Below are 27,115 nucleotides of genomic sequence, written 5' to 3' on the forward strand. Positions count from 1 at the left end.
CCGGGAGGTGGAGCTTGCAGTGAGCTGAGATCTGGCCACTGCACTCCAGCCTGGGCGACAGAGCGAGACTCCGTCTCAAAAAAAAAAAAAAATTAGCCGGGCATGGTGGCGCATGCCTGTAATCCCAGATACTCCTGCCTGAGGTAGGAGAATTGCTTGAACTCAGAGGCAAAGGTGGCGGTGAGCCAAAATCATGCCATTGCACTCCAGCCTGGGCAGCAAGAGCGAAACTCCATCAAAAAAAAAAAAAAAAAAAAAAAAAAGGTATTTGGTCTTCAATCCCCTTTCCCTGGCATAGAACTCCTAAATCCTTATAATCTCCTAAGTGGAGACTTTTTGTATGCTAATGAGTTGACTGCCGGCAGGCAGGCCCTAGGTAGCTTCGGTGTGGGGGATGGTCACTGGAAAGACCAAGAAAAGATTAGAGGGCTAGAACTTTCAGTTCCACCTACCAACCTCTGGTGAGGGGAGAAGGGCTGAAGGTCAAGTCACCATTGGCAAACGATTTAATCAATACTGAATAATGAAGTTTCCATAAAAACCAAAGGACAGGATTTGGAGGGCTTCCAAATAGCAGAATACGTGGAGGTTCCTGAAGAATGGTGTTCGAGGCAGGGCATGGGAGCTCCCTGTCACCTCCTCCATATCTTGCCCTATATATCTCTTCAACTGTATTTTGTAGTATCCTTTATAATAGTTTATTTATAATTTATAAATGCAGGTTTTCTTGAGTTCTGTAAGCCACACTAGCAAATTAACTGACCCCAAAGAGGCAGTCATGAAAACCATAACTTGAAGCTAGTTAGGCAGAAGTTCTAGAGGCCCAGACTTGCAAGGTGGTGTCTGAAGGGACTGGAGTCTTGTGGGACTGAGCCTTCACCCTGTGGGATCTGACGCTATCTCCAGGTAGTGTCAGAGGTGAACTGGAGGATACAGTGTCAGAGTTGAACTGGAGGATACCCAGCTACTGTCTGCTGCAGAACTGATTGCTGGCTTGGTGTGTGTGGAAAAAGCCTCCCACCCCCGCCCCTCATTTAGTCACAGAAATCTTCTGTGTTGATTATTGGGGTATGAGAGAAGAAGAAAAACTTTTTTTTTCCACTTACATACTGAAAGGGGGAAAAAGTCTGGCACCCCAGAATTCTATATCCGGTGAAAGTATTCTTAAAGAAGGTAAAATAACAGTATTTTCAGAAAAGAAAATAAAGAGAATTTGTCACCAGCAGATCTACAAGACTATAGAGAAGAGCCTAAAAGATAAAGAATGAATAGAGACTTCAAGGACTTCAAACATGTAAAACTGTTTTCTCAACCAGAAGGCATTTTCAAGATCATCTTGCCCAATCCCTTCATTTTACAGAGAGGCAAACCAATGAAATTAAAGACTGTAAAATATTATAATTATCCAGCAGTTAATCTACCAAAAAGTAAGTCTATCGTTAGGCAAAGGAATGGAAGAAAATAAGATTTCTTTTTCTTTTTTATTTTGAGACGGAGTCTCGCTCTGTCGCCCAGGCTGGAGTGCAGTGGCGCGATCTGGGCTCACTGCAAGCTCCGCCTCCCAGGTTCACGCCATTCTCCTGCTTCAGCCTCCCGAGTAGCTGGGACTACAGGTGCCCGCCACCTCGCCCGGCTAGTTTTTTGTATTTTTTTTAGTAAAGATGGGGTTTCAGCCGGGCGCGGTGGCTCACGCCTGTAATCCCAGCACTTTGGGAGGCTGAAGGGGGCGGATCACTTCTCATCGAGACCACGGTGAAACCTCGTCTCTACTAAAAATACAAAAAATTAGCCGGGCGCGGTTGTGGGCGCCTGTAGTCCCAGCTACTCGGGAGGCTGAGGCAGGAGAATGGCGGGAACCCGGGAGGCAGAGCTTGCAGTGAGCTGAGATCCGGCCACTGCACTCCAGCCTGGGCGACAGAGCAAGACTCCGTCTCAAAAAAAAAAAAAAAAAAAAAGTAAAGATGGGGTTTCACCATGTTAGCCAGGATGGTCACGATCTCCTGACCTCGTGATCCGCCCTTGGCCTCCCAAAGTGCTGGGATTACAGGCTTGAGCCACCACGCCCGGCCAAGATTTCTTTTATAACAAGTCAGTATACAAAAATTCAGTAACAGGACCCTGTTAAAACTGGCATAGACAGGCCGGGTGTGGTGGCTCACGCCTGTAATCCCAGCACTTTGGGAGGCTGAAGGGGGCGGATCACTTAAGGTCAGGAGTTCAAGACAAGCCTGGCCAGCATGGTGAAAATCTATCTCTACTAAAAATACAAAAATTAGCTGGGCGTAGGAAGGGCGTGGTGGTTCACGCCTATAATCCCAGCACTTTGGGAGGCCAAGGTCAGGAGTTTGAGACCAGCCTGGCCAAAATGGTAAAACCCCGACTCTACTAAAAATATAAAATTAGCTGGGCATGTTGGCAGGTATCTGTTATCCCAGCGACTTGGGAGGCTGAGGCAGGAGAATCGCTTGAACCCAGGAGGCAGAGATTGCAGTGAACCGAGATTCCACCACTGCACTCCAGCTTAGGGAACAAGAGCAAGAATTTGTCTCAAAAAAAAAAATAAATAAATAAAATAATAATAATAATTAGCTGGGTGTGGTGACTCACACCTGTTAATCCCAGCTACTCAGGAGACTGAGGCAGAATAATTGGTTGAACACGGAAGGCAGAGGTTGCGGTGAGCCCAGATTGTGCCACTGCATTCCACCCTAGGTAACACAGCGAGACTCCATCTTAAAAAAATAAAAGAAAAAGAAATAAAGCTTATTTCTCAAAAACTAGTAAAGCCTAGTGTAGCGGCACATACCCACAGTCCCAGCTACTGGGGTAGAGCTGAGGTGGGAGGATGGCTTGAGGCCAAGAGTTTGACGGAGCCTATGAATAGTCACTGCACTCCAGCCTCAAAAACAAAAAAGGCAGAAAAACAAAACAAAATCCCCAAAAAACAACCTACTAGACAGAGGTATCTCTTGCATACTTACATACTTAAAATAATCATGATATAAAAAATACAAAAATACTCTATTGCATAAAATACTATTTTGTTATATAAGGATATGTCAGCCAGGTGCAGTGGCTCATGCCTGTGATCGCAGCACTTTGGAAGACCGAAGCGGGTGGATGGATCACTGGAGGTCAGGAGTTCAACACCAGCCTGGCCAACATGGTGAGACCCCATCTCTACTAAAAATACAAAAAATAGGGGGGCACCATGGAGCATGCCTGTAATCCCAGCTACTTGGAGGCTGAGGCAGGAGAGAATCGCTTGAACCCAGAAGGTGGAGGTTGCAGTGAGCCAAGATCACTCCAGCCTGGGCAACAGAGCAAGACTGCCTCAAAAAACAAACAACTTGCCAGAAGTGATGGCATGAACCTGTAGTCCAGCTACTAAGAGGGGTAAGGATGAAGGATTGCTTGAGCCCAAGAGTTTGAGGCTGCAGTGAGCTATGGTTGCCACTGCATTCTAGCCTGGGTGACAGAGCAAGGACTCATTGCTAACCTGGGGTGGGGGGTGGAGGGAGTGTCAATGGGAGCAAACATGTCTAAAATATTACTGATTTTTCTATTTAAAGTATTATCACTGGAAATGAATGGAACATAACAGACTCTGAAATTTCTGGTGTATGAATACATGAAACAAATAAAACCGTAAGACACAAAGATTAATGGAATTTCTCAAGCCCCTAAGACAGGTACATAATAAGGATGCAATCCACATCTTCAGAAATTTTGTCCAGTCCTGAGAGAAAACAAGATACCAAATTTCGTTAAGAAACACGATATATATGTAAACAGTGAAAAATTATTATCCTGAGTCTCTTACGCATATTGACTTTGTACAACTTTACAACACGCATCTCAACTGCTTGGCCATAGGTACTTACCCCAAAAGCTGGAACTTCTTCACTCTTTATTTCATTTATTCGAACCAAATAGTTAACAAAGTCTCTGGCAGCATTGCTTTGTGCATCTTTTTTATTGGTGGAATTTCCCATGCCAGTGTAATTATAGCCTTCCACCTGAACCTTAAAAAAAAAGAAACAAAAAACAAAACAGCTAACTTTAGGAAATATACTCTAGAAATACACTGAAAATAATACACCTAAGAGAATTCATGAGCTACTGAAAGAAAAAGCTTGAATTGTGTTGTATAGTGATAACACAAAAACAATGTTAAGAGGTTCAGCTATTTTTTTCTCATATAACAGAAGGTTCACATTACAATCTGATTCTGTAATATGCACGAACAAGCTCTTCAGTTGTATTTAAGCACTTTGATTTGAAGCAATCAAGAATTGCTCTGCTTTCTAAAGGTGCTTGTAAAACTACAGTTGATCCAACTTTTCCCATCCCGACTACTGGTGCTGAGGAAGATATAGGCTCTAATTAGAAAAACTTACCTGTCAGATTGCTTTCTTTAAAAGCAATGCTGACTTGAAAATGATTTAGAATAGCAGTCAAGTCACAATAATAAACTGTCGTTTCCTAATGTGCAACACATTAACATCTCCAAACAGAAAACATTCTTTTAACCCCAAAATGAACCTCATAAATCACATAAATGCAAACTGTATTCTTTAGTACCTCACACATGAATTTCTGCCTGTTTTTGTTCCCCACCGCTCTAATTTCATAGGACGGGGTCATCTTCCTTTTGCCACACCAGGCATACAGAAAATTTTTGACGTCACCCATGATTCAAGTGTCTTCTTCAGATCTAAGAAAACAAAAGTCAGTTAAAAACACAATTTATAATAGCAAAAACTGGGAGGAACCAATTATCTGGATCACTGAATCTAGGTTAAACATAGGATATTCTATCATGTTGCTAGGACTTCCCACATATAAATTTTAATGACATAATTGAAACTTTTACATGTTGTAAGAAAAAGGATACAAAACGGTATGATTTGTACTACATGAAAAATGCATACACATGAGCAAGACTGGAAAGAAATACCCCCTAAAATGGTTATCTTTGGGGACTAAGAGTGATTTTTATCTTTTGTTACAAAGTATTTTATATAAGGCCCTACATTCTACAACGGGCACCTTATTATTTAACTCAGTTCATTCTCACAACGGCACACAGATATGGTGGGTACTATCATTGTCTTTTCAGGAAACTTCCCTCCTAAACTTCCTTCCTTCCTAAACTAAGACTTAGAAAGTTAAGTAACTTCCAAGTCACCCACAGTGGAGGCCTAAATTCAAATTCAAACAACTATATATTAAGAAATAGCTATCACTTGCACATAAACTCAATGTTTTATTCTCATTCTGATTACGACCATTAGCACACTGTTTCCACAGTTGTGGTCATGTATTAATAATATAATAAAGTTCAAATACATTAAGCACTCAGTACTGAAGACAATGACCTATTATTGACTTAAATGTTCTATACCAAATCTCTCCTTTAGGCTTTATTATTTATTAAAATTTGAGGATACTAAAGTTTTCTTGAAATGCAACAATCAGTCTTGGCACTCCCTCTCTGTCTCAGTCTATAAAATACCAGAAGATATGGATCCTATCAGTCTAAATGCTGAGTCTAAACTGTAAGGAAGATATCTGAGACCACATTTATAACCAGAGAAAATAAAATGTGCTATGAATTTAGTTTGCTGTGAAACGAATCCTATTACCAGCATTAAACCGTCTGCTTCACGTTTCACGTTTGATGCATTTTGTTAGCACCTACGTCTAATGCATCAAACTGTACCCTGGCATAAATTTGTTACGTTTGAGTGGTCACAGTCTAACTCTGGTCATCCATGTGGCGAAGGGAATGTCCTATTAACAAAAAAGCCGTGGAAAGCTGAAGATGTTTATCTGGAAATTCCACCTCGTGAATAATTAAACAACAAGCCCTCATGGTGAATGAGTAATATGAAGGACTATACTATCAAACTCCTGTCTCTCTAGTCTCATACAACCCCATAATTTTCAATACCAACTACATGCTATCGATGCTTAAATATATATATTGAAGGTTTAGTCTTTTTTCTCTTTTTTTTCTTTTTTTGAGACAGAGTCTCATTCAGTTGCAGACTGTAGTGGCGAGATCTCGGCTCACTGCAACCTCCGCCTCCAGGGTTCAAGCGATTCTCCTGCCTCAGCCTCCCCAGTAGCCGGGACTACAGGCGCCCGCCACCACGACCAGCTAATTTTTTATATTTTTAGTATACACGGGATTTCACCGTGTTAGCCGGGGTTGTCTGGATCTCCTGACCTCCTGAGCCGCCCGCCTCAACCTCCCAAAGTGCTGGGATTACAGGCGTGAGCCACAGCTCCCGGCCCGTCGTTTCTCTTTAAAGTCCAAAATCAAGTGCATCCAACTGTGGCACTAACTCACCCATCTGTATGTTATTTTGGCATCTCAGTCAAAACAGAATTTTAAATTTCCCCTCAAATCTGTTCCAACACCCTACCCTACATTTCGGTTTCCATAAACGGCACAACATCCACCAAGTTACTCCTGGCACAAGTTGAGAGTCGTCCACTCCCTGAAGATTCTCCATAATTATCCTTTGTAGAACCCTTACTGTGTGTCAAACAATATCCATAATAGATCATCTAAATGGAACTATTTTACTTAATCCTTAGTAATCTTGTATAGGTAAGACCACTATCCCTTTAGAGAAGGAAACTGAGACAAAGAATATCTTGCCTCAGAAAGACAGAGCTACTAATTAGAAGAACAATAATTCGGGCAGGCGCTGTGGCTCACGCCTGGAATCCTAACACTTTGGGAGGCCAAGGCAGTCGGACCACGAGGTCAAGATATCGAGATCATCCTGGCCAACATGATGAAACCCCGTTTCTACTAAAAATACAAAAATTAGCTGGGCGTGGTGGCGCGCGCCTGTAGTCCCAGCTACTCGGGAGGCTGAGGCAGGAGAATCACTTGAACCCGGGAGACGGAGGTTGCAGTGGGCCGCGATCGCGCCACTGCACTCCAGCCTGGCGACAGAGAGAGACTCCGTCCAAAAAAAAAAAAATCAAGAATTTCAGAAAACGTAGCCTGACTCCAGATCTACTACCTTCCACCACTGCGCATTTCTCCTTCAAAATACGTCCCCTATCCATTCGTTTCTCCCCATCTCTCCTGCCACCACTACTGCACACCCGGCTAAATACTGTCCTATACGGTTTCTGTTTCCATTCTTGCCACCCTAAAACCCATTCTCCTTTGAAGGCCTTTCTCGCCACACTCCAGTCACATGGCCTGCTTTCAGCTCCCGCGCAGTCTCTGCCGTTAGGCGCTAACTAATCCCTTCCGCTTCTGCAGGCTCTGCTTTTCCTTCGCGTCGGCCGCGGTGATCAGCTCAAAGCCTCCCTCCTTCGAGACGCCTCACCTCGCTATACTAGCCAAAGGCGCTCTCCCTTTACATTCTTTAATTTCTTTTTGCTCTAGCCACAAGGCCTGCACGACGGCGCCAGTTATTTGTGGCTTGAATGAATGACTGAAAGGCCCTAGGTGAGTGGCGCCCCGGCGGCAACCACCACAGGCGATGCACCCTCTTCCCTCAGCCGCCGCGGTGCTCCGGCGTACGCAGGCCAGAGGAGGAAGCGGGCCTTGGCTGCTAGAGGCAGCAGCGGGAACCGCTGGGCGAAGGGGAGGGGGCCACAGGCGGCCTGGGCAGCGCAAGCGCACCTCGGCGAGGCGCGCACGCAACCCGCAATCCGGGGACCCGCGGGCGGCTCGTCCCTTCCCCCACCCCCAGCCGCCGCCGCCGCCCGCGCTTCGCAACAAAGCCGGCTGCGGAGCCACGGTCCACGCCGCCCGCCCGCGACCCCGCCGCCCCGCATGATGGTCGCAACGTCTCTCCCTTACCAGCCTTCGCTTCCTGGTGCCCAGCTCTTAGGACCGTGTGTGACTCTGGCCTTCCACGGAGACAACAGAGAAACGCACTGCAACTCGCATGGAGGAATCGGCGAAATGGCTCCGACCGCGGCGCGAGGGGGCGGGACTAGCGAGCGTACGCATGCGCAGAACGCGCGCCGGGGCGGGGGATGGTGAGGGCGCGCCAATGGAGGGGGCGGGGCTCAGCCACCTCGCGGCGCGGAAGGGTTTCGTTGCTAGGGAGATGCGCTGCGCCAGGCGGGAAGCGGACCAGGCCTGCTACTCTGGATAATCCGCTACCCGCGATAATCCGCTACCCGCTTTTGCGCATGTTAGGGATTTGACGACCTGTAGCATTCTGATGCAGCAAAATGTTTCGCAGGGTCTGTCATAGGGATCTCTGGTGAGAGGAGGTTCCCTTCGAAGGCAGAACTGGAAACCTTGCTGCTAACTGGGTAGGGTTGTTGAGATAATTACATGAAATGGCATATGAAGGGGGACTTAGTTCAATACCTGGCACGTAGGTGTTCAGTAGGCTTAGTTACTGTATTGATTCAGATAGTCTCAACGCCAGTGTCTCTTGAAAGAAATAAACTGGCCGGGCGCGGTGCCTGCAATCCCAGCACTTTGGGAGGCCGAGGTGGGCGAATCACTTGAGATCAGGAGTTCGAGACCAGCCTGGCCAACGTGGTGAAACCCCGTCTCTACTAAAAAAATACAAAAATTAGCCGGGCATGGGGGCGGGCGCCTGCAATCCCAGCTACTTGGGTGGCTGGGCGGGCTCCTGCAATCCCAGCTACTCAGGAGGCTGAGGCAGGAGAATCGCTTGAACCCTGGGGTGGGGGCTGGGGGGGCGGCGGAGGTTGCAGTGGACCGAGATCACACCATTGCCTGGGCAAGAGAGCGAGGCTCCGTCTCAAAAACAAAAAACCATGAAAGAAATAAGCTTAGTGAAGGCGGGCGTTCTGCCTGGCTAACGCAGGTCGCTCTCTGCTGTGCCTGGAACATTGTAAGTGCTCAGCAAACTAGTTTTAGGTAGGAATAAAATCTGCAAGGTTGCTTTTGTTTAAATTGGATAAACTTTTGTGTTCCAAGTCTTTGGAATAATTGTATCCTTAATTATTATACTAGTCATTGTTAAATTTTGAACTCCAGTGCTTCCTATGAAGGTAATGATACACAACATTTCCAGCTGGGATTGTTCCAGGGAATCCAGATGAATCAATTATCTGGGCTCATTATATCTATGGATATAATTCACCCGTTTCCGTATGTTTTTCTTAATCCTTCTAGCTCACAGTGATCACTCCCTTTAAAACTGTCATTCTTAAAATCAGCACAACATAGTTTAGCATTTACTCATTATTTTCTTCATGTGATTGTTCTCTTTAATTAAGAATAAAATCACTGAAGGAAAGACCTTAATTTTTTTTTTGTACCCTTCAGGGTGTTGAAAGCAGCAGGGGCCTAGAAGACATTAAACCGATACCACAGAAATACAAAGGATCATTAGAGACTGTTATGAACAACTATATGCCAACAAATTGGAAACCAAATGGAAATGGGTAAATTCCTGAACAGATACAACTTATCAAAATTGAACCAAGAAGAAATAGAAAACCTGAAAAGACCAACTATGAGTAATGAGATTGAATCAGTAATATAAAGTCTCCCATCAAATAAAAGCCCAGGCCCTGATTGCTTCACTGCTGAATTCTACCAAACAGTTAAAGAAGAACTAATACCAATTCTTCTCAAACTCATCCTGTGAGGCCAGCATTACCCTGATACCAAAACTAGATATGGACACAAGAAAAAAAAAATCTATAGGCCAGTATCCCTGATGAAGATAGATGCAAGAACCCTCAACAAGGACAGGTGCGGTGGTTCACGCCTGTAATCCCAGCACTTTGGGAGGGCAAGGCATGTGGATCACCTGAGGTCAGGAATTCGAGACCAGCCTGGCCAACATGGCGAAACCCCGTCTCTACTAAAAATACAAAAATTAGCCGGGCAAGGTGGTGGGTGCCTGTAATCCCAGCTACTCGGGAGACTGAGGCAAGATAATTGCTTGAACCTGGAGGGGGCAGAGGTTGCAGCCAGCTCAGATCGTCCCACTGCACTCCAGCCTGGGTGACAGAGTGAGACTCCATCTCAAAATAAGTAAATAAAGAGGCTCAACTAGCATAAATGAATTGCAAGTCTTTTATAGTATATAATGAGCACAACAAAAGTATCAATATATTATATGGAAATACATTTTTCAAAAGTGGATCTTTAGCTTCCAAGGATTAATAATTTTGTTATTGAGTTGGTTCTTAATTCAGGCTCTGCACCTGAGACCTAGAGTCCCCTGGGATTTGGGTCCGAGGACTGGCATTACCTTTGTAGGTGGCCCTTGGCAACTAGCACTGTCTAAAATCTTAACATTTGCAGATGAAGCCTTACAACATGTCCCAAAAGTATGGAAAGTGGGCCGATTTCAACACAACCATTACCTGTTCCCAGTAGCTGACCAATTAGGGAGATTTCAGAGGTTAAGCAGGACAGAGCAGGGTAGGGAATATTTTTTAAGCTTTATTATAAAACAGGTAACTTTGTCCCTATTAAGAATTTGGAACTGAGGCTATAGGTCACTCATGATCAAATAATGAAAGGTCTGCTTCAATTGGACTACATAACATTTCACATTTACCTTTTTGACTAGAAATAACAGATGAAAGTTCACTTAGTTTGGTGGGAAACAAGAGATACAAAGATATCTTCTCCTCCAGGATGAAACTCCTAAAGGCAAATGTTCTCTGAGTACCACTGTTGCTCAAATTTAAGACATTTGGAGTTCCTTTGAGCATAGTCCTGCTCTCACATTTCTGATCACTTCATCTAGACTCCTCCTCAACTTCTCTTCCTCTGTGTGCACTCCAATTGCAAGTCATGCCCAGGTTCTGTTCTTAGCACTCTATATACCCTCTACCTGGAGAGTCTTATTCTTCCCATATTCCAACCACCATCCATATGCTGATATGGACTGAATATTTGTATCTCCCTCAAATTTGTATGCTGAAGCCCTAATCCTCAATGTGATGGTATTTGGAGATGGGGCTTTTAGGATATAACTGGGTTTAGATGAGGTCATGACAGTAGAGCCCCCATGATGGGATTAGTGCCCTTATAAGAGGATGAGACCAGAACCTTCTCTCCTCTGATATAATTACCCACATAAACCTTCACATATTGAAGAGCTGGTTGATCTCTTAATGAAGGGGTCTCCAATTCCTGGGCTGCAGACCAGTACTGGTCCATGGCCTGTCAGGAACGGGGCCGTACAGAAGGAAGTGAGCGAAAGGTTAGCGAGCATTACCACCTGTCACATCAGCAGCAGCCATTAGATTCTTATAGGAATGTGAACCTTACTGTGAACTGCAGATGCAAGGGATCTAGGTTGTGTGCTCCTTATGAGAAAATGCCTAATGATCTGAGGTGCAATGGCTTCATCCTGACACCACCCCTCCCAGGCCCCTGGTGCGTGGAAAAATTGTCTTCCATGAAACCTGTCCCTGGTGCCAAATAGGTTGGGGACCGCTGGTTTAAAGGACTGATGACGCTTTTAATGCAATGAGTGACACAGAGGAAGTATATAATGTGAATTCCAGCAAAAATGGTAGTCTAGCTTTTGAGAATGAAGAACAGAACCTATCTGATTCTTTTAAAAATTATTTTCTTGTTATATAATTATGGTCATTCAACAGCCAATTTCTATTAGACTTCTTTTTTATTGCTTGTTGTACATATGTATAAGTGACTATTTGTCTTTTCTATAAGCAATCATAACATTGGAAATCATTTTTCTGTCTCCATTGTACCAGTTTTTCTTGAACCATTTGTTAATCTATAAGTTCTATGGCTACATAGAAATCTATTCACATTCACAGGATTTTGCAACATGCTTTGCTCCATTTTTACAGTTATATTTGCTTTCTCCATATTTATTCTACAGGAATTAATTTATAGTTTGGCTTCCTTCTTAGTTATGTAGTCTTGAAATGCCATATTCACATTTGCTTTTATGGTTCCCATATTAAGTTAGTTCAGGGCTTTATTTACCCATGCATTTATATATTTGAGCATTTTTGTTGCTTGCTTTATACAAGCTTTAACTGAGACTAATACATGTCTTTCTTTTCTTTTTGTAGAGACAGGGTCTTGTTATGTTGCCCAGGCTAGTCTCAAACACCTGGCCTCAACTGATTCTCCCACCTCAGCTTCTGAAAGTGCTGGGGTTACAGGCATGAGCCACCACAAGAACACATTTCTATAAGGTTATGGGGTTTTACTTTTTTCCAGTGTTAATTAGTTTCACATATCTAGAATTTATAATTTCTTACTGGATACTAGTATAGAATTACTGTATTTATTTACCTGAACAAATTAATGTTTCCCTCTACAAACTACTTTAGAAAGATTTTCAATAAAGGTAAATGGGACATAATAATCTATTAAAGAGAAAATGACTCAGAGTGGAACCTGTAGCAAAATATAAATTTGCTGTCTTTAAAAGACGAATTGAAAGCAAAAGATTCCAAAAGCTTGAAAAAATGGAGATGCCCTAAATAAACTTACCATTGAAAACAGAAAATGTTGAATACAATAAAAAAATGCATTGTTGTGCTGTCAAGAAAGAAAATGCTTTAGAGGTAAACATTAATGAAGTGAATGAATGAATCCAGAGAGGCAAAAGAACCCTGACGTAAGCACCTACTCTGAAAGGGTCTGCTGATTTTTAATGAACTTGAGCTTCCTTTTAATAAAAGCTGCATTGGAGCTTAGGAGAAAGGAGACAAAAGAGACTGCCCAACATGCAGAGGCTAAGAGGAGACCTACACATAAGCCAGAATGCCTTATATCTTCAGTGAAAAGTGAACAACAATAGCAACAATGAAAAACCAAACCAACCAGAAGAGGGGAATAAGGAAACTTGTCTATCAAAAACTAGATGCTAGGTAGGAAAAAAAAAAAAAAAAAAGACTCATTTCCTATGATATCCAAAAAACCCTCAAGTCAATTATTTAAAGTGCTTATTAATCAGCGGAAATAAATCACTTAGAAGGATTAAAATTATATTCTCTTTGGTGGAATAGTCTTCTATCCAGACCTCAAATAATTCCTATAAAATTCCACTGAACATAAGCTCAAGTTCAAAAAATCATAAAACAGGTGAGGATCTTTACCTCTGATGAGTGGCAGGGTATAAGTGGCTCATGTGGGTGATCCCAACACTTTGGGAGATTGAGGTGTGGGATCACTTGAAGCCAGGAGTTCAAAACCAGCCTGGCCAACATAGTGAGACCCTGTCTCTGTTTTTAAAAAACAAATAAAGTCCAATGAGTTGAGTGCCAGCAGAAAAAGAAAACTGACAGAATTATATCTATAAATATTTTAGATACTAGAATTATCTGTTGCTGAATAGAAATATACCTTTTCCTCGTTATTACATTTAATTCACTCCCGAAAACCCTACTGCTAAGTGAAAAGCCACTAAATGAAAATAATATTTTCACTGGAAAATCATGATGCATTCTGTGTAAACCAAAGAAAACAAATTCAGACCAAAAAAATCAATTTTACCAGAGATAAGCTTATATAAACAAGTTGAAATAATAAAGACAGTTTATTTACAAACTATAATGTAATGAAGGCTTGTTGTAAACTTTCTTCCTTCTTTACCAATTTTTCAGTCTTTAGGGGGGCCTATAGTTAGGGGGGCCTATAGTTATTTTACACTCTAAATTTATAGCACTTAAAGTTACAGCACAGAAAAACACTGTGAGTTTAATGTTCCTGTGGCTTACAACACCTTACAGGAGCTGGCTCCTTTGCAGTCGCTTTACATTAATCACTTCCTACTCTTTCTCATTGGTGCCTGAGCTCTGATTCATTGGCTTCTGTTCAGTTCTTCACACTCCAGACTCTCCCATGGCTCAGAACTGTCAAATATGTTGGTCCTACCACCTGGAATGCATCCTCTGCTACTCTTCACCTGACTGGTTTCTTTCCAACATTCTAATTTCATATTAAGTGTAATGGACCTAGAGAAGCCCCCTCTTACCACCTTGTGGAAATTGGTCCCTCTTCTGCACCTCCATCCCCCACCACTTTCCTCTGGCCATATTGAAGGATCTTGAGAGATATACAGATAGGTACAGTTCTATATAGACAAATGAAAGAGCTAAAGGCAGGCCGGGCGCGGTGGCTCACGCCTGTAATCCCAGCACTTTGGGAGGCCGAGGCGGGCGGATCACGAGGTCAGGAGATCGAGACCATCCTGGCTAACACGGTGAAACCCCGTCTCTACTAAAAATGCAAAAAATTAGCCGGGCGAGGCGGCGGGCGCCTGTAGTCCCAGCTACTCGGGAGGCTGAGGCAGGAGAATGGCGTGAACCCGGGAGGCAGAGCTTGCAGTGAGCCGAGATCGCGCCACTGCACTCCAGCCTGGGCGACTAAGCGAGACTCTGTCTCAAAAAAAAAAAAAAAAAAAAAAAAAAAAAAAAAAAAAAAAAAAAAAAAGAAAGAGCTAAAGGCAGAATATATTTAGTGTTTTAATTGAATGATTCTGGAGTTCTGCTCAAATTGGGAAGTCAAATCTGATTGAGGTTATTACCTTAGGAAAAGGACAATACTAATTGGTCAATGTTCAGGGGAGTTCAGATAGTAACTGCAACCTAAGACCAGCTAGGCCTGTGATATGGTTTGGCTGTGTCCCCACCCAAATCTCATCTTGAATTATAGTTTCCATAATCCCCATCTGCTGTGGGAGGGACCTGATGGGAGTTAACTGAATCATGAGGGTGGTTACTCCCATGCTGCTGTTTTCATGAGAGTGAGTTCTCACGATATCTGATGGTTTTACAAGGGGCTTTTACCCCTTTTGCTCGGCACTTTTCCTTGCTGCCGCCATGTGAAGAAGGATGTGTTTGCTCCCCCTTCTCCCCAGCCATGCTGAACTGTAAACGTCTTTCCTTTATAAATTACCCAGTCTCAGATATATCTTTATTAGCAGCATGAGAATGAACTAAAACAGCCTGTGAATATTATTTGCCACTCTCACTAACATGCATTAAATGTGCCCACTCATTCAAGCTCTGAGGGTGGATCACTTTGTTTCACCCTAATCTGAGGATTCTCAAGAATGTAGTATGTGGTCATTATCCCACCTCCTTCTACCTGAGGTAGGATAACTTTAAAATGGTGCAAACTGGACTTGGACTGTAGACCATACTGAGATGCTGATGTACTTGCCCGCTTGTGGGAACCCACTTCCCCATGACCTCAAAGATAACCTTGTTTTGTGTGCTTGCTGATAGATGAGAAGGCTTGTCTCTCACACCAAAGGCTGGCATTTGTGACAATTTCCATGCCTATAGGGCCTAACCCAACATCTGGCTCAAACATGGGACGCTGATATTCATGAAGGGCATTCTAGCAGAATATATCAGAGAAAACATATCAGAGGTGAACGTGTGATTGATGTATAATCTCCTTTGGTGGTCCCTCCGGAATAAAACTTCAACACTCTCTGTAACTGGTCTACAGATAAAGGTAACACATCCTGTTGGATATAGTTCTCTATGTATTTTGTTGAATCCATTCCATTATATTTATTAATTGTGTGATTAAGACTTAAGAAAATGCTCTAGGGTTCTCCTTCTGGTTGTGTAACTTAAAATGCTAAAATGTATTATATATCAAATAATTTCCTAAGAGTCACCAAGGGGGTTCACAGAGAAACTATGATTTGGGTTTTCTTGTTCACCCAGATAGCCATTTCTCAGCCCCAGAAACCCAAAGTGTGAGGTAGTGCTCTGCCTCTACCTGGGGCTTAGCTCTGCTATTTGCATAATTTTGGTTCCAAGTTTCCCTCTTACTTTCACTGGAGGAAATTGAGGGTTGAGTCAGCATGTGATAAGGGAATGGTTAAATGGCTTGGATGTGTTGTTTCCTCTACTTGATTTGATGGGTTTGTAGATCCAACTCCATTTCCCCTGTGTGAAAAGCCTTGGTGAGCTCAGGTGGGTACCTAAGCTTGGGTTGCAGTCACTACGCAAAGTCCCTCAACCCAGCCTTAGACATCAGCCTCCTAAGAGTTTGGATTTTCCGTGCCCTTCAGGTGATCAGAAAGAAGAAATTTATCTCAAGTTGTGGCAAATAACCCTTCTAGGAAAAAATATACATTACTCCCACTGCCCCCCACCCTACTGCCACCTCACCCCCATGGCATTTTCCTACGTCTTTGAATAAACCCAAGAGAGATCCTAAGTAAAACCAATTCCTAAAATCACTCCTGTCCCTCCAACCATCCCCAATGGACTGATCTCAGATTTCTATCTTGAAACAAAGAGGTTGGAAATCAGCTTTTAGTACTGTGTTGAATGAAATATTTCACATGCCATTACTGTAGTTTTAATGTTAAAAACAATTTAGGAATATATTATAAACAAAACAATAAGTTCATAGTATTCCAAAATTTTACTTGTTAAGTGCACTATTAATAGCCTACTGCTATATGATATTCATTTCTAAGCTACTGGATGTTAACAGAGCTAAACTCAGACCTGGCCATTTTAAAATCATATCTCTCTTTATGTTCACAAAAGCTCATTAACCATCTTAAAAATCCTCTAAGCACTGACTTCACAAAAGCAAAAATAGAAAAATAGTTCTTTGTTTATTGGATACCCAAGAATTAATTTTAAAATTTAAATTTGGCTTTAGTATCATTAAGTAAGGATATCACATCCTCAGAACCAAAAACTAACAAAAACTCATTTTCTTCTTTCAGGAAATTAACAGCTAAAAAGGCAAAAAGAGAGTTGAGGATATATAAATATAACAACTTTTAACTAGCTAATTAAAGAGAGGATTAGCAAAGATAATTGAAGTCTACTTATAATTTCAAATTTGCATTTTGAAAAAGTGTTATTTTTAATTCAAAGAGATTAAAATAAGGAGCAAAACTGATATGAATTTCAAATACTCTTTCTCTGCCAATGATCAAAACAATTAGAGATGAAATGAAAACAAAATCTTAGGTAATTAACAGACTGGATAGTCAAGTTTAAAATCAGTAAGGGTTAACTGTCAATATACTTTGATATCAGAAAGCTTACATCAAGGTTTGTTAGAAGGGAGATTAAACAGTTGTTGATATGTTACACAGAAAGAAAAGAGTAAAAGGAGGTATGGAGAGAAAGCTGTGAGTCCTTTGGGTCCTCCCCAAATCTTCTATCACTAAAGAAAAGTAACTGGTTGCAAGTGTGACAGGATAGTAACAGTAGCCTCCGGACTCACTGCAGAAAGGAAGTCGGCCTTTGATTTCAATAATTCAGGGTCCTGTGGGAGAGACAGTCTTCTCAGTGGAGAAAGGGGAAGATTGTGGTGCCTAGAGGAAGAGCCCTTTGGTTCTTTGAAACTTTGAGTTTTCTGTATAGCAAAAAGTAGAGACTTAAATTCATCTTTGGGGAAGACCTTTTCCTTTGTTATGAGAAAGCTGCCCTTTACTGAGTTATAGGAACTGAAACAAGTCCTCACCTGACCCAACGTTTCTGAAGAGAGGAAAGTGGTGACATCGAAATGAATTCAGAAGCATCCATTCTAGAGTTAGACAGAGCAACCAGATGAGCTGGTGTATTTCGAGTCGTATATAATTGAGACGTGTTATAGTTTGGTATTAAAGTGCCTGTCTAAATGCAGTAGCTCAGAGTTTTCCTAGATTCCAAATGAATATTTATTAAAATGAAGATATATTATAGTGGTTTAAAATTAGACAACTTTAAAATAGGATTAGGAACCAGAAATTGAGATGAGAGTTCCTAAAGACAGATGGAATTAATCAATTACAATTTTCCTCTTGATTCCACTTCATCCATATAAACAGAAATTTCTCCACAAAAAAATCTGTGAAATGAATGACTTAGAGTTGTGACTCCTAGAGTTTTTGCCCCTTCACAAAGTAAGGCTTTTTAAGGCTCACAATAGGTACCTCAATGCTTGTCGATTGATGTGAGAGTTCATTTGCTAGGAGAGTTTATTCAAGTTCATCTAAAATTCCCTGAGAAAAGAATGCACTATTTAAGGTAGATTATGTCTCAAGGTACAAAACCTGATTTGATAGAGAGGCACTAGCTACTAGCTTCCAAGCTTCCATCCTTTAAATCAGTGAAAGAAAGGAAATCCAGGCTCTTCAGTTTAGCTTCAGCACTATCAGTAAACTCCCTGGAGGCTTTCTGCAGTGGAAGCCGGGGTGGGCCCATTGGAATCCCAGAGACCAGAGTCATGATGGCTTTGGTCTGTGACACTCCAAAACCTAGACAGGAAAAATAAATTAGGAAACATGACTGGTACTGTCTGTCTCTCCACAAACATCCCAAAGAAGGAGATCATATGCTAACAGCAACTACTACAACAAGGTAAGATTAAAACAAAAGTTGGGAACATTTCTAGTCAATATGACAGATGAGCAATCATTTGAAATCCCTCTTCCTGCTTCAAACACATAGAAACGCTGGAAAATTTTAAAAGTTGATCACAGTAAAAGAAAACGAAGACTCAAGGTTAATCTTAAACCCAAGAAGGAGAAGCCAAAGGTATCAGGAATAAAGAGATCAGAAAGGTGAGGAGAAGCTGATGCCAAACAGCCCTTGAGGATAATCTGATTTAGGAATATACTATTGTTGATCAAAGGAGGTAGGACTTTATTGCCAGGATGAAATTTAGTTTAAGTTTATTTAGGAAGTCCCTGAAAAATGCAGTACTTAAGGTGGCTTATGACTCAACGCTGCTGTTTTCATGCTGGTGTTATACAGCTGGGATGGGAATGGAAAATGAAGCCTTAGATCTGTGCATGGTGAGAAGCTGGAATTAAACTCCCTATGTAAAAACCGGTAGTCAGCCTTCTATGAAAAGCAATAGAAAAAACCCAGCCCACTGGTCTGGGGATAGGGAAGAAAGCTTGACTTCTACTAGGCTTGTGGATGGAAACGATCTCATGAAAGAAATCTCAAGCCTGAGCCAAAGGTGAATGATGGATCCCAATGTACGTTACACACTTAGTATAGGTACTATACTAAGAAATTAACCCAAAGACTGACTAGAACTGGTTGAACTATAGTGTCCTAGCAGAAGCAAATGTAAACCCACTTGATAGGGTACCTTACAACCTAATGTTCAGTGGGTTACCCAGAAAACAATGGTCTCTGAAGATGAGCTGAAAAGCTAAAAATTACAAAGTGCATGAGGATAAGCAGCAGCATGAGAACTAGCACGTTCAAAAATGACAAAACTTACATCCTAAGAGTAGATGACAGAAAATTCTGAAAGAGACTTCTCAGAGATAAAAGGAGGAATAGAAGTCATAGGCTACGAGAAGAATGGTAGAGTATAAAACAATCAACAAGAAATATTGAAAAAAATATATATTTAGGGAAATCAAACAGTAAAAACATAGCTAAAGAATTAGCGATTTTCAAGGTAGAGCTAAGGAAATAATCCAGAATACAGCAGAGAAAGATATGTTAAATATTTTTTTTAAAATTGAGATACAGATTGAGAAAATCCAAAATACAACTAATGGACTTTCAGAATCACAGATTTGAGTAAATGCAGTCAAAACATTCTTTACGGATAATAGAGAATTTTTTCAGAACTAAAGAAAGACAAAGCCTTCAGATTGAAGAGGCAGATGGAAGATCAGGTACACTGTTAATATGTAAAAAGCATAACTAATAATTATCCATCATAATCCCCAATCCCCATCTTCTAAAATGTCTGTAATTTGTTTTCTTAGCTGGCTATTGCTTTCAGATTCAAGATATAAGAACTAACTTTCTTTTGCTAAGTTAACTTAGTTACAGTAAAAACTGAGCATTGGGAAGGAAAATATTAGCATGATTGAATATACAGTAGGCCTCCCTTGTCTGCAGTTTCACTTTCCATGGTTTCAGTTACCTGTGGTCAACTGCAGTCCAAAAATAATAAGATATTTTGAGAGACAGAGAGACTGACCACAGTCATATAACTTTTATTGCAGTATATTGTTATAATTGTTCTATTTTATTATTAGTTACTGTTTATCTCTTACTATGCCTAATTTATAAATTAAACTTCACCATAGGTATGTATGTACAGGAAAAAACATGGTATATGTAGGGTTTCGTACTATCTGCAATTTCAGGCATCCACTGGTCATCTTGGAACATATCCCCCTGAGATAAGTGGGGACTACTGCACACATCAATCTTTTAGTTTGTCTAAAATTTTAATAGTTCAATACCTATTTTAATGTACTTTAGGAACATAATAATTATCACACCAAATCCACAATTTTGTGAAAACATTGCTTAGAACAAGGGAACAACAGGTAGTTCATAGCACTGGAGGCACACAAATGTGCAAAAATCATGAAAGTGGAAAAACAAACAGAATGCCCTTGAGGGAGTAAGAGAGTGGGTTGAGAACCCTACAAGAATGAGGGGCATAACACACAAGAGGTGCTTGGGGGAGAGGGAGGAGTTGCCAGGATTATGCAGAACTCTGACAGACAGCAGGGAGGCCTGCCAAAAATAAACTTAAAAATTTTCCTGCATTAACGCAGATTCGATTGGCCCAAGGGCCAATCTCTTGCAGAATAAGAGTGGATGGTGGCATTTGTCATTTGTTATGGGAGATTTAAGACACTCTGGAGAGGTTTCTCTACTCAAATTCACTGTATTTCTCCCCACCACTGCTCCCCAATTTTACTTTGTCATATTATCCAAACCTCTATCCATTTAAGCTTACTTGTGTTAATAAACTCTGTTTAAATTGTAAATACTCTTGGGAGAGCTGTCAATCATTCACAATTTAGTAAGATCTGTATTTAGACTGCCTTCCTCCAAGCACTTAGGCTGAAATCAACCTCAATGCAGTAGTAGAATTTTAATAAGCAGAGGCAAGTAAAGGGAGGGAGTGCTGACGCTTTAGGAGAGAAAGAATGGAAAATGGGGTAAGTATGTGCTAAAATGGAGAAGGCTGCCAAAGATTTTCCAACTAGGTTTACTTCACAGTTTTATATAGTTGGCCCTGAGGGTTAATAAGGGAAACAGAACTCTGCTTACAGCAGACCATTAAAAGGTGTTCTTGTTGAACCCTCAGAGAAAGTGACGGTATTCCATTTTCTTTACAGTCTCCAGCAGCAAACAAAGCAGGAGACATGTGGCACTTACCTAGTTTGACCACAAAGTTGATAAATCTCTGGATACAAAACTAAAAAAGAACAAACATATCTATAGTTAGTATTATTGAACTGTGTAAACAATGTAAATAATGTAGAAGTCAAATTACAGAAACCCTAAAAAGTCTGCACACCTTCATTTACTAAAGGTCTGTCAGAGTGGAGAAAAATAGCCAAGTGAAGATGACTGGGATCCATCCAGGCTAAGGTAAGATCTTTTCATACATGTAGGCTTTACAGAATGGGCCCGTGCAGAAAAGAAGCTTCAATGATGGAATTCTACAAGAGAGTAAAGATGGGAATCACACCCCTTATCCATCTGGCTTACATAGGTAAACTTATCAGTTAGTGCAGTGGTTTTTTTTTTTTTTTTTTTTTTTGAGACGGAGTCTCGCTCTGTCGCCCAGGCTGGAGTGCACTGGCGCGATCTCGGCTCACTGCAAGCTCCGCCTCCTGGGTTCACGCCATTCTCCTGCCTCAGCCTCCCGAGTAGCTGGGACTACAGGCGCCCACCACCTCGCCCGGCTAATTTTTTTGTATTTTTTTTTAGTAGAGACGGGGTTTCACCGTGTTAGCCAGGATGGTCTCGATCTCCTGACCTCGTGATCCACCCGTCTCGGCCTCCCAAAGTGCTGGGATTACAGGCTTGAGCCACCGCGCCCAGCCAGTGCAGTGGTTTTTAAACTTGGGTACATATAGCTCTGGGGTACCTTCCAGGATGCCTAAGGAGCACGTGGCCAAGGCTAAGATTTATGGGAATCAATTTCTAGATCCTCAACTTCCATAAATGCTGTTTTGTAAAATTGATGAGCATAAGAATTGGCGTGAAATGGAGGTGCAGGTTGTTGTAATTTCACTCATGTAAATAGAACAGAGGGCACTTAAGTACATTAAAGTGAATGAGATCAATTTAGCCCTAACTTTTCGTCTGCTTCTTCACTTGACTAAAAGCTCTTTAAGAGCAGAAACCACCTTCACTGAAATTATGTACTGAGTAAATAAGACTCACTCACACGTGCCTTCTTAAGAAGAAACAGAGAATGTGATAAACTAAGTTCCTTACCAACATCGTTTTCAATGGGATGTTTTATTTAGAGTGGGACTAAGAGGGAAAAAAAGATGAAGACTGGATCAACCAGTAAGAGAAGCCATTGAATGGAAGGGTCAACATTATAGCTGCTTCAGTCTACTCTATCTGTGATTTCCCTGTTCTGCTCAGAACAGGTTAGAATTTTCAGAAATAACTTTTCTAGGAAACTGGGCAGGGTGGCGGGAACCACCAGTGCAAGGAGACGGCAGAGTATGCACAATTCATTCTTCTTACCCTTATCTAAACCAAAGTCTTGTCAATGTTTAGTTGATTTGGCATAGCTTCCTAGATCCCTACCTTGTTCCTGTTCTTAGTTTCAGCTGGTCTGAGGATAGACAAAGGCGAATATTACATATAGTATTTAAACTTTAAGGAAGAAGTAGATTTATGATGGCTCAACTTTGAGGCCTATGGGTAGGGAATAATTAACCACTCTGGATTCTGCTTCTTCATGTTCTCTCTGGGTTGGGGCTGCAGGTCACTCCCTTTAACCCCCAGCATGCTTTGTACTTCTGATCTGTAATCTCTGAATACCCTGATGGCAGCCTGTCCTGTTCAGAAAGATCCCACAGCCAAGCTTTATTAGGACCAACCACTTGCTTCAGTCACGTCTTTCCATTCCCACTTATTTTCTTGGGATACACCTCTCAACCACTTATACTATCCTGAAAATCCTCATGCCTCTCAGACCCCAAAAGTCTTGCTCTCATGTCTACCCTACTTTCTGTCACTTCATTCCATTTACACTTTAGAACCATGTGTTAGAACCAGATGTTAGCTGGGCATGGTGGCGCATGCCTGTAGTCCCAGCTACTCAGGAGGCTGAGGCAGGAAGACTGCTTGAGCCCAGGAGGATTCAAGGCTGCAGTGAGCTATGATCACATCACTGAGCTCCAACCTGGGCAACAGAGCAAAACCCTATCTCTAAATAAAAAAGAACCAGTTGTTGAGACTGTTCTACCCTTCAACTGAGGCTCTTCTTTCCCTGGATGGCTAGGCTATCCTCCATGGAACATTCACAGCAGCCACTATGTCCTCTGGAGTCTTCCCAGCAACATATCAGCTTCTGCTGGTTTTTTCTTCCTGTTTCAAATCCTGTATCTACTTTGGATCACCCACTAGGCTCTTATTTCTTTCCTGGTGGATGTTTCTAGTTCTCAGCACATTTCCAGGGTGAACAAGACTGACCTGCCCTGACTTTGAATGAAGCCTTCCCCATTTTAGGTTACCATCTTCATAGCTTCCTCATATTCTGTGATAACTCTGGTGTGATGTCCTCAAGGGGACAGCCTGTGGTCATTTTCCCAGAAATCTATGGCCATTATATTATAGTCACAAAAGTACTTTGAAGATAGAGTAAAATAAGATCCTTTCTAGGAGGAAGAGAGGAGTCATCCCTGTATGGGTCCTGTCCTGATTAGACATGTCGGGAACACAGAAAATGGGGACAGCTTTCTTTGGTTTTAGACAAGAAAAAGTACAAAACAGAAGAAAGGTAAAGAAAGAGGCAGCTGGGCAATTTTAATGAGGGCAGGCATGGTAGAGAGAAGAAAAAGAATCCTCAAGTGGGGAAGAAAAAAGGCTGTGATTTATGGGAAGGGAAGAAAACGTTTACCTGATAGTTCAGGGCTAAAGAGAGGTCCTTTCGTTCAAAAGCCTCCAACATCTGGTTTGTCTTTTTTCCCAGGTAGTTATAGGTACTGGCAAGACAATAACAAATACTGCAGGTTCAATAACTCAACAGGAAAGGTCCAGATCTTCAAATCCCTCTGCTGTTTAAAAGGGAAAAAATACACCTAGTCCTCCTAAAGTCTGTTTTTGGGTCCTAATCTAATAGGGGATCAGACTGTCTTCAGTTCTGAGTTTTCCAGCAATACTAAGCAGTACTGCAGAGAAGGGATTGAGACAAAAGGGGATAAAGGAAGAAAAGCGGAAAAAAGATAAAGGAAAAAAAATGGAGGTGTATTTGCTAGCAAGCGACTGAGGCCAGCTTTTGCCCTAGGGTACACACAAGTGCAATGCTAGACAAGAACTGTGGATAAAATGTAGCATCTGAGGTGAGTCCTAAAAGCCTTATGCTGAAACACTGGGTGGATGGAGCACCATGAAAACAGGGGCAAATCCTAACAAATTACCCATATTCCTTGCTAATGTGTATATTACTTAAAAACTAGTTTCTAGATAGTAATATTAATAATAATGATAATAAAATGAGGGATCATTTACTAAATGCCTATTATATTATAGGCTTGACATAAATCATGTCTAATCCTTGTAAAACCCTGCAAGGTAGGCCTGGTTTTTATTTTGATTAAAGAATGGCTTCAGAGTTTCCACGAAAACTTTCCATTGCTTCGTGTTGTCTTCTATAACAATTCAACAAAAATGAAGGTGAGAATAGTTATTTGATCTGACAAAATATTTTTGTGGACTTATAAAACTCTCCAACTCTACCTATAAATATCTTAAATAAATTGCTGAATTCTTAGAGAAACCGGCAAGGTAAAAGGTTATAGAAACTCATAATAAGGACATTTCCCCAAGTTCTTTAAATTCAAATGGCTTCTCCCATAGTAATTCGGTATCAGGAAATGTATTTATCTTGATGTACCAATAACAGAAATGTTGTTGGACTTATATATATAGAACCGGGGTCAACAGCAAGGAATTCCAGGAATGTGAAGCTCAGGTTATCTTCTGGTAATACAGTAAGGAAGAACAATGTCTGAGGAGCTTCAGAATACTAAAATTTGAATCCCAGTGGTCTTAGGTTTATCCTTGGTTAGACAGAAAGGTGATTATAGCTAGGGAGAAATGAAGTTTAACCAAATGTACTTGCCTTATAGATTATGTTGACAGAATTAAAATGCTTTGTATAGAGGCCAAAAAGCAGGAGCCAAAAAAGTAAGAATTTCCAAGTGGAAAAAGGTTTAATGGTGATATGGTTTGGATCTGTGTCCCTCCCCAAATCTCAGGTTGAAATGTAATCCCCAGTGCTAGAGGTGGAGCCTGGTGGGAGGTGACTGGATCACAGGGGCAGTTTCTCATGGTTTAACATATCCCCCTTTGTGCCATTGTCGCGATAGTGAGTTCTCGTGAGATCCAGTTATTTAAAAGTGTGTGCCACCTCACTTCCTCCCTCCTGCTCTGGCCACGTAAGATGTGCCTGCTTAGCCTTCCGCCATGATTGAAAGTTTCCTTCAGAAACCAAGCACACGCTACCATGCTTCCTGCACAGCCTGCAGAACTGTGAGCCAATTAAACCTCTTTTCTTATACATTTGTCAGTTATTTCTTTATAGCAATGTGAGAATGAATTAACACATGTGGTCAGCAAATACAACATTCAAATTTCCTCAGTAGAAATAGCCCTGTAGTTACAATGGCTGTCATAGGCCATCTTGGCTTGGTGAACAAGCCATTTATATTATTCAACTCAGTCACTCTTCCTCACAGCCAGGCTCACCAAGACATGTTATAAATGTTATTTTGCTCCCCTGGTATCTTTCAGTTAATGCAAACATTTAATTCAATCTGCTTGGAAGCATATTCTAATGAATTAAGTTAACATGTGCAGTGGACATGCTAATTGAATTGCCTGTCTTTTGCTAAGTAGGCATTGGGCCACATGATTCTGGTTGGACCTGACACGGACACTTGCCTAGGCAGTGCTATCTAATGATGTCCCAAAATGCCACGCTTGGGCAGCCATGATTGGCCATGTGCATGCTGAAGCAGAGAAAGCCCATTTGGATACAGAGAGAGAGAAGAGAAATAAAGAGATGTGCAGAAAGATGTAGCGGTGAGTCTCTCCAAAAAACCACATATGGAAGATAATCTGCCTTGGCGGTTGAGATTCTGCAGTTCTTAGCTTTCATCTTCTCTGAGGCCTGGTTTTACATCCTCCTCTTGGGCTCTATGTGGTTTCCCAGAATTTTATAATAACGTGTCTTCTTGTACATAAGGTAGTTTAAATGGGTTTCTGTTACTTGCAACCAAATAATTTCTGACGAAGATAGAACTCACAAAGTGTGAGTCCATCCTTGAGACCCTGGTCACCAGGGTCTATAGCACTAAGCGTCAGTTCCCGCTAAGGTCTAGGCCTTGTGCATGTGCTCAATTCATGTGCTCATGTGTCTCACCTCTAACTGCAACAGATGCTAAACAATGACTGAATTTCTTTTTTATCCTTTTTCTTTTTTTTGAGATGGAGTCTTGCTCTGTCACCCAGGCTGGAGTGCAGTGGCTCGATCTCAGCTCACTGCAACCTCTGTCTCCTGGGTTCAAGTGATTCTCATGCCTCAGCTCCCAAGTAGCTGGGATCACAGGTGCCTGCCACCACGTCTGGCTTCTTTTTTTTTTTTTTTTTTTTAGACAGAGTTTCACTCTTGTTGCCCAGGCTAGAGTGCAGTGGTGCGATCTCGGCTCACTGCAACCTCCGCCTTCCAGTTTCAAGCAATTCTCCCGCCTCAGTCTCCCAAGTAGCTGGGATTACTGGCAGCTAATTTTTGTATTTTTACTAGAGACAGTGTTTCACCAGGCTGGTCTCAAACTGATGACCTCGTGATCCACCTGCCTCAGCCTCCCAAAGTGTTGGGATTACAGGCATGAGTCACTGCATCCGGCCCATTTTTTAAAATTTTTAGTAGAGAGGGGGTTTCACCATGTTGCCCAGGCTGGTTTCAAACTCCTGACCTCAAGTGATCCGCCTACCTTGGCCTCCCAAAGTGCTGGGATTACAGGCGTGAGCCACCATGCCCAGCCCAATGACTGAATTTCTAACAAACAACTAAGCACTATTTAATTCCCTTTCACTGGAAGAATGTGGAAAAGAAAGGAAACTTCTATTAGAAAGGATACACATGTAAGAAATACAGCTACTTGGGCCGGGTGCGGTGGCTCATGCCTGTAAT

At 41.7% G+C, this 27,115-nt stretch overlaps 2 protein-coding genes and 1 long non-coding RNA gene across 6 annotated transcripts in view; 1 reads left to right on the forward strand and 2 right to left on the reverse strand.

Annotated features, from left to right (window-relative positions):
• Nucleotides 1-7,993, reverse strand: part of DHX9 (DExH-box helicase 9) — a 48,598-nt gene extending 40,605 nt beyond the window's left edge. For 2 of the 3 annotated variants that reach the window (XM_025368297.1, XM_025368306.1), the window contains exons 1-3: nt 7,841-7,993; nt 4,585-4,717; nt 3,885-4,025 (exon numbers count right to left, since the gene is read on the reverse strand). In XM_025368297.1, coding sequence (XP_025224082.1) covers nt 3,885-4,025; nt 4,585-4,695 — 252 coding nt within the window. In that variant the 5' untranslated portion in view covers nt 4,696-4,717; nt 7,841-7,993. Of the gene's footprint in view, nt 1-3,884; nt 4,026-4,584; nt 4,718-7,361; nt 7,735-7,840 lie in introns of those variants that run through there. The other variant, XM_025368289.1, reaches the window with a different exon arrangement.
• LOC112613112 lies at nt 7,706-13,543 on the forward strand. The gene is made up of 2 exons (XR_003116917.1): nt 7,706-7,985; nt 9,296-13,543. It is a non-coding gene; the product is annotated as an uncharacterized LOC112613112 (long non-coding RNA).
• A 3,264-nt stretch (nt 13,544-16,807) lies between these two features.
• NPL (N-acetylneuraminate pyruvate lyase) overlaps nt 16,808-27,115 on the reverse strand; it is a 39,296-nt gene continuing 28,988 nt past the window's right edge. For both annotated transcript variants that reach the window (XM_025389932.1, XM_025389924.1), the window contains 3 exons: nt 23,819-23,903; nt 21,106-21,145; nt 16,808-18,209 (listed from right to left, as the gene is read on the reverse strand). In XM_025389932.1, coding sequence (XP_025245717.1) covers nt 18,025-18,209; nt 21,106-21,145; nt 23,819-23,903 — 310 coding nt within the window. In that variant the 3' untranslated portion in view covers nt 16,808-18,024. The remainder of the gene's footprint in view (nt 18,210-21,105; nt 21,146-23,818; nt 23,904-27,115) is intronic.

This window comes from Theropithecus gelada, chromosome 1, assembly GCF_003255815.1.
Source record: "Theropithecus gelada isolate Dixy chromosome 1, Tgel_1.0, whole genome shotgun sequence".
NCBI lineage: Eukaryota > Metazoa > Chordata > Mammalia > Primates > Cercopithecidae > Theropithecus > Theropithecus gelada.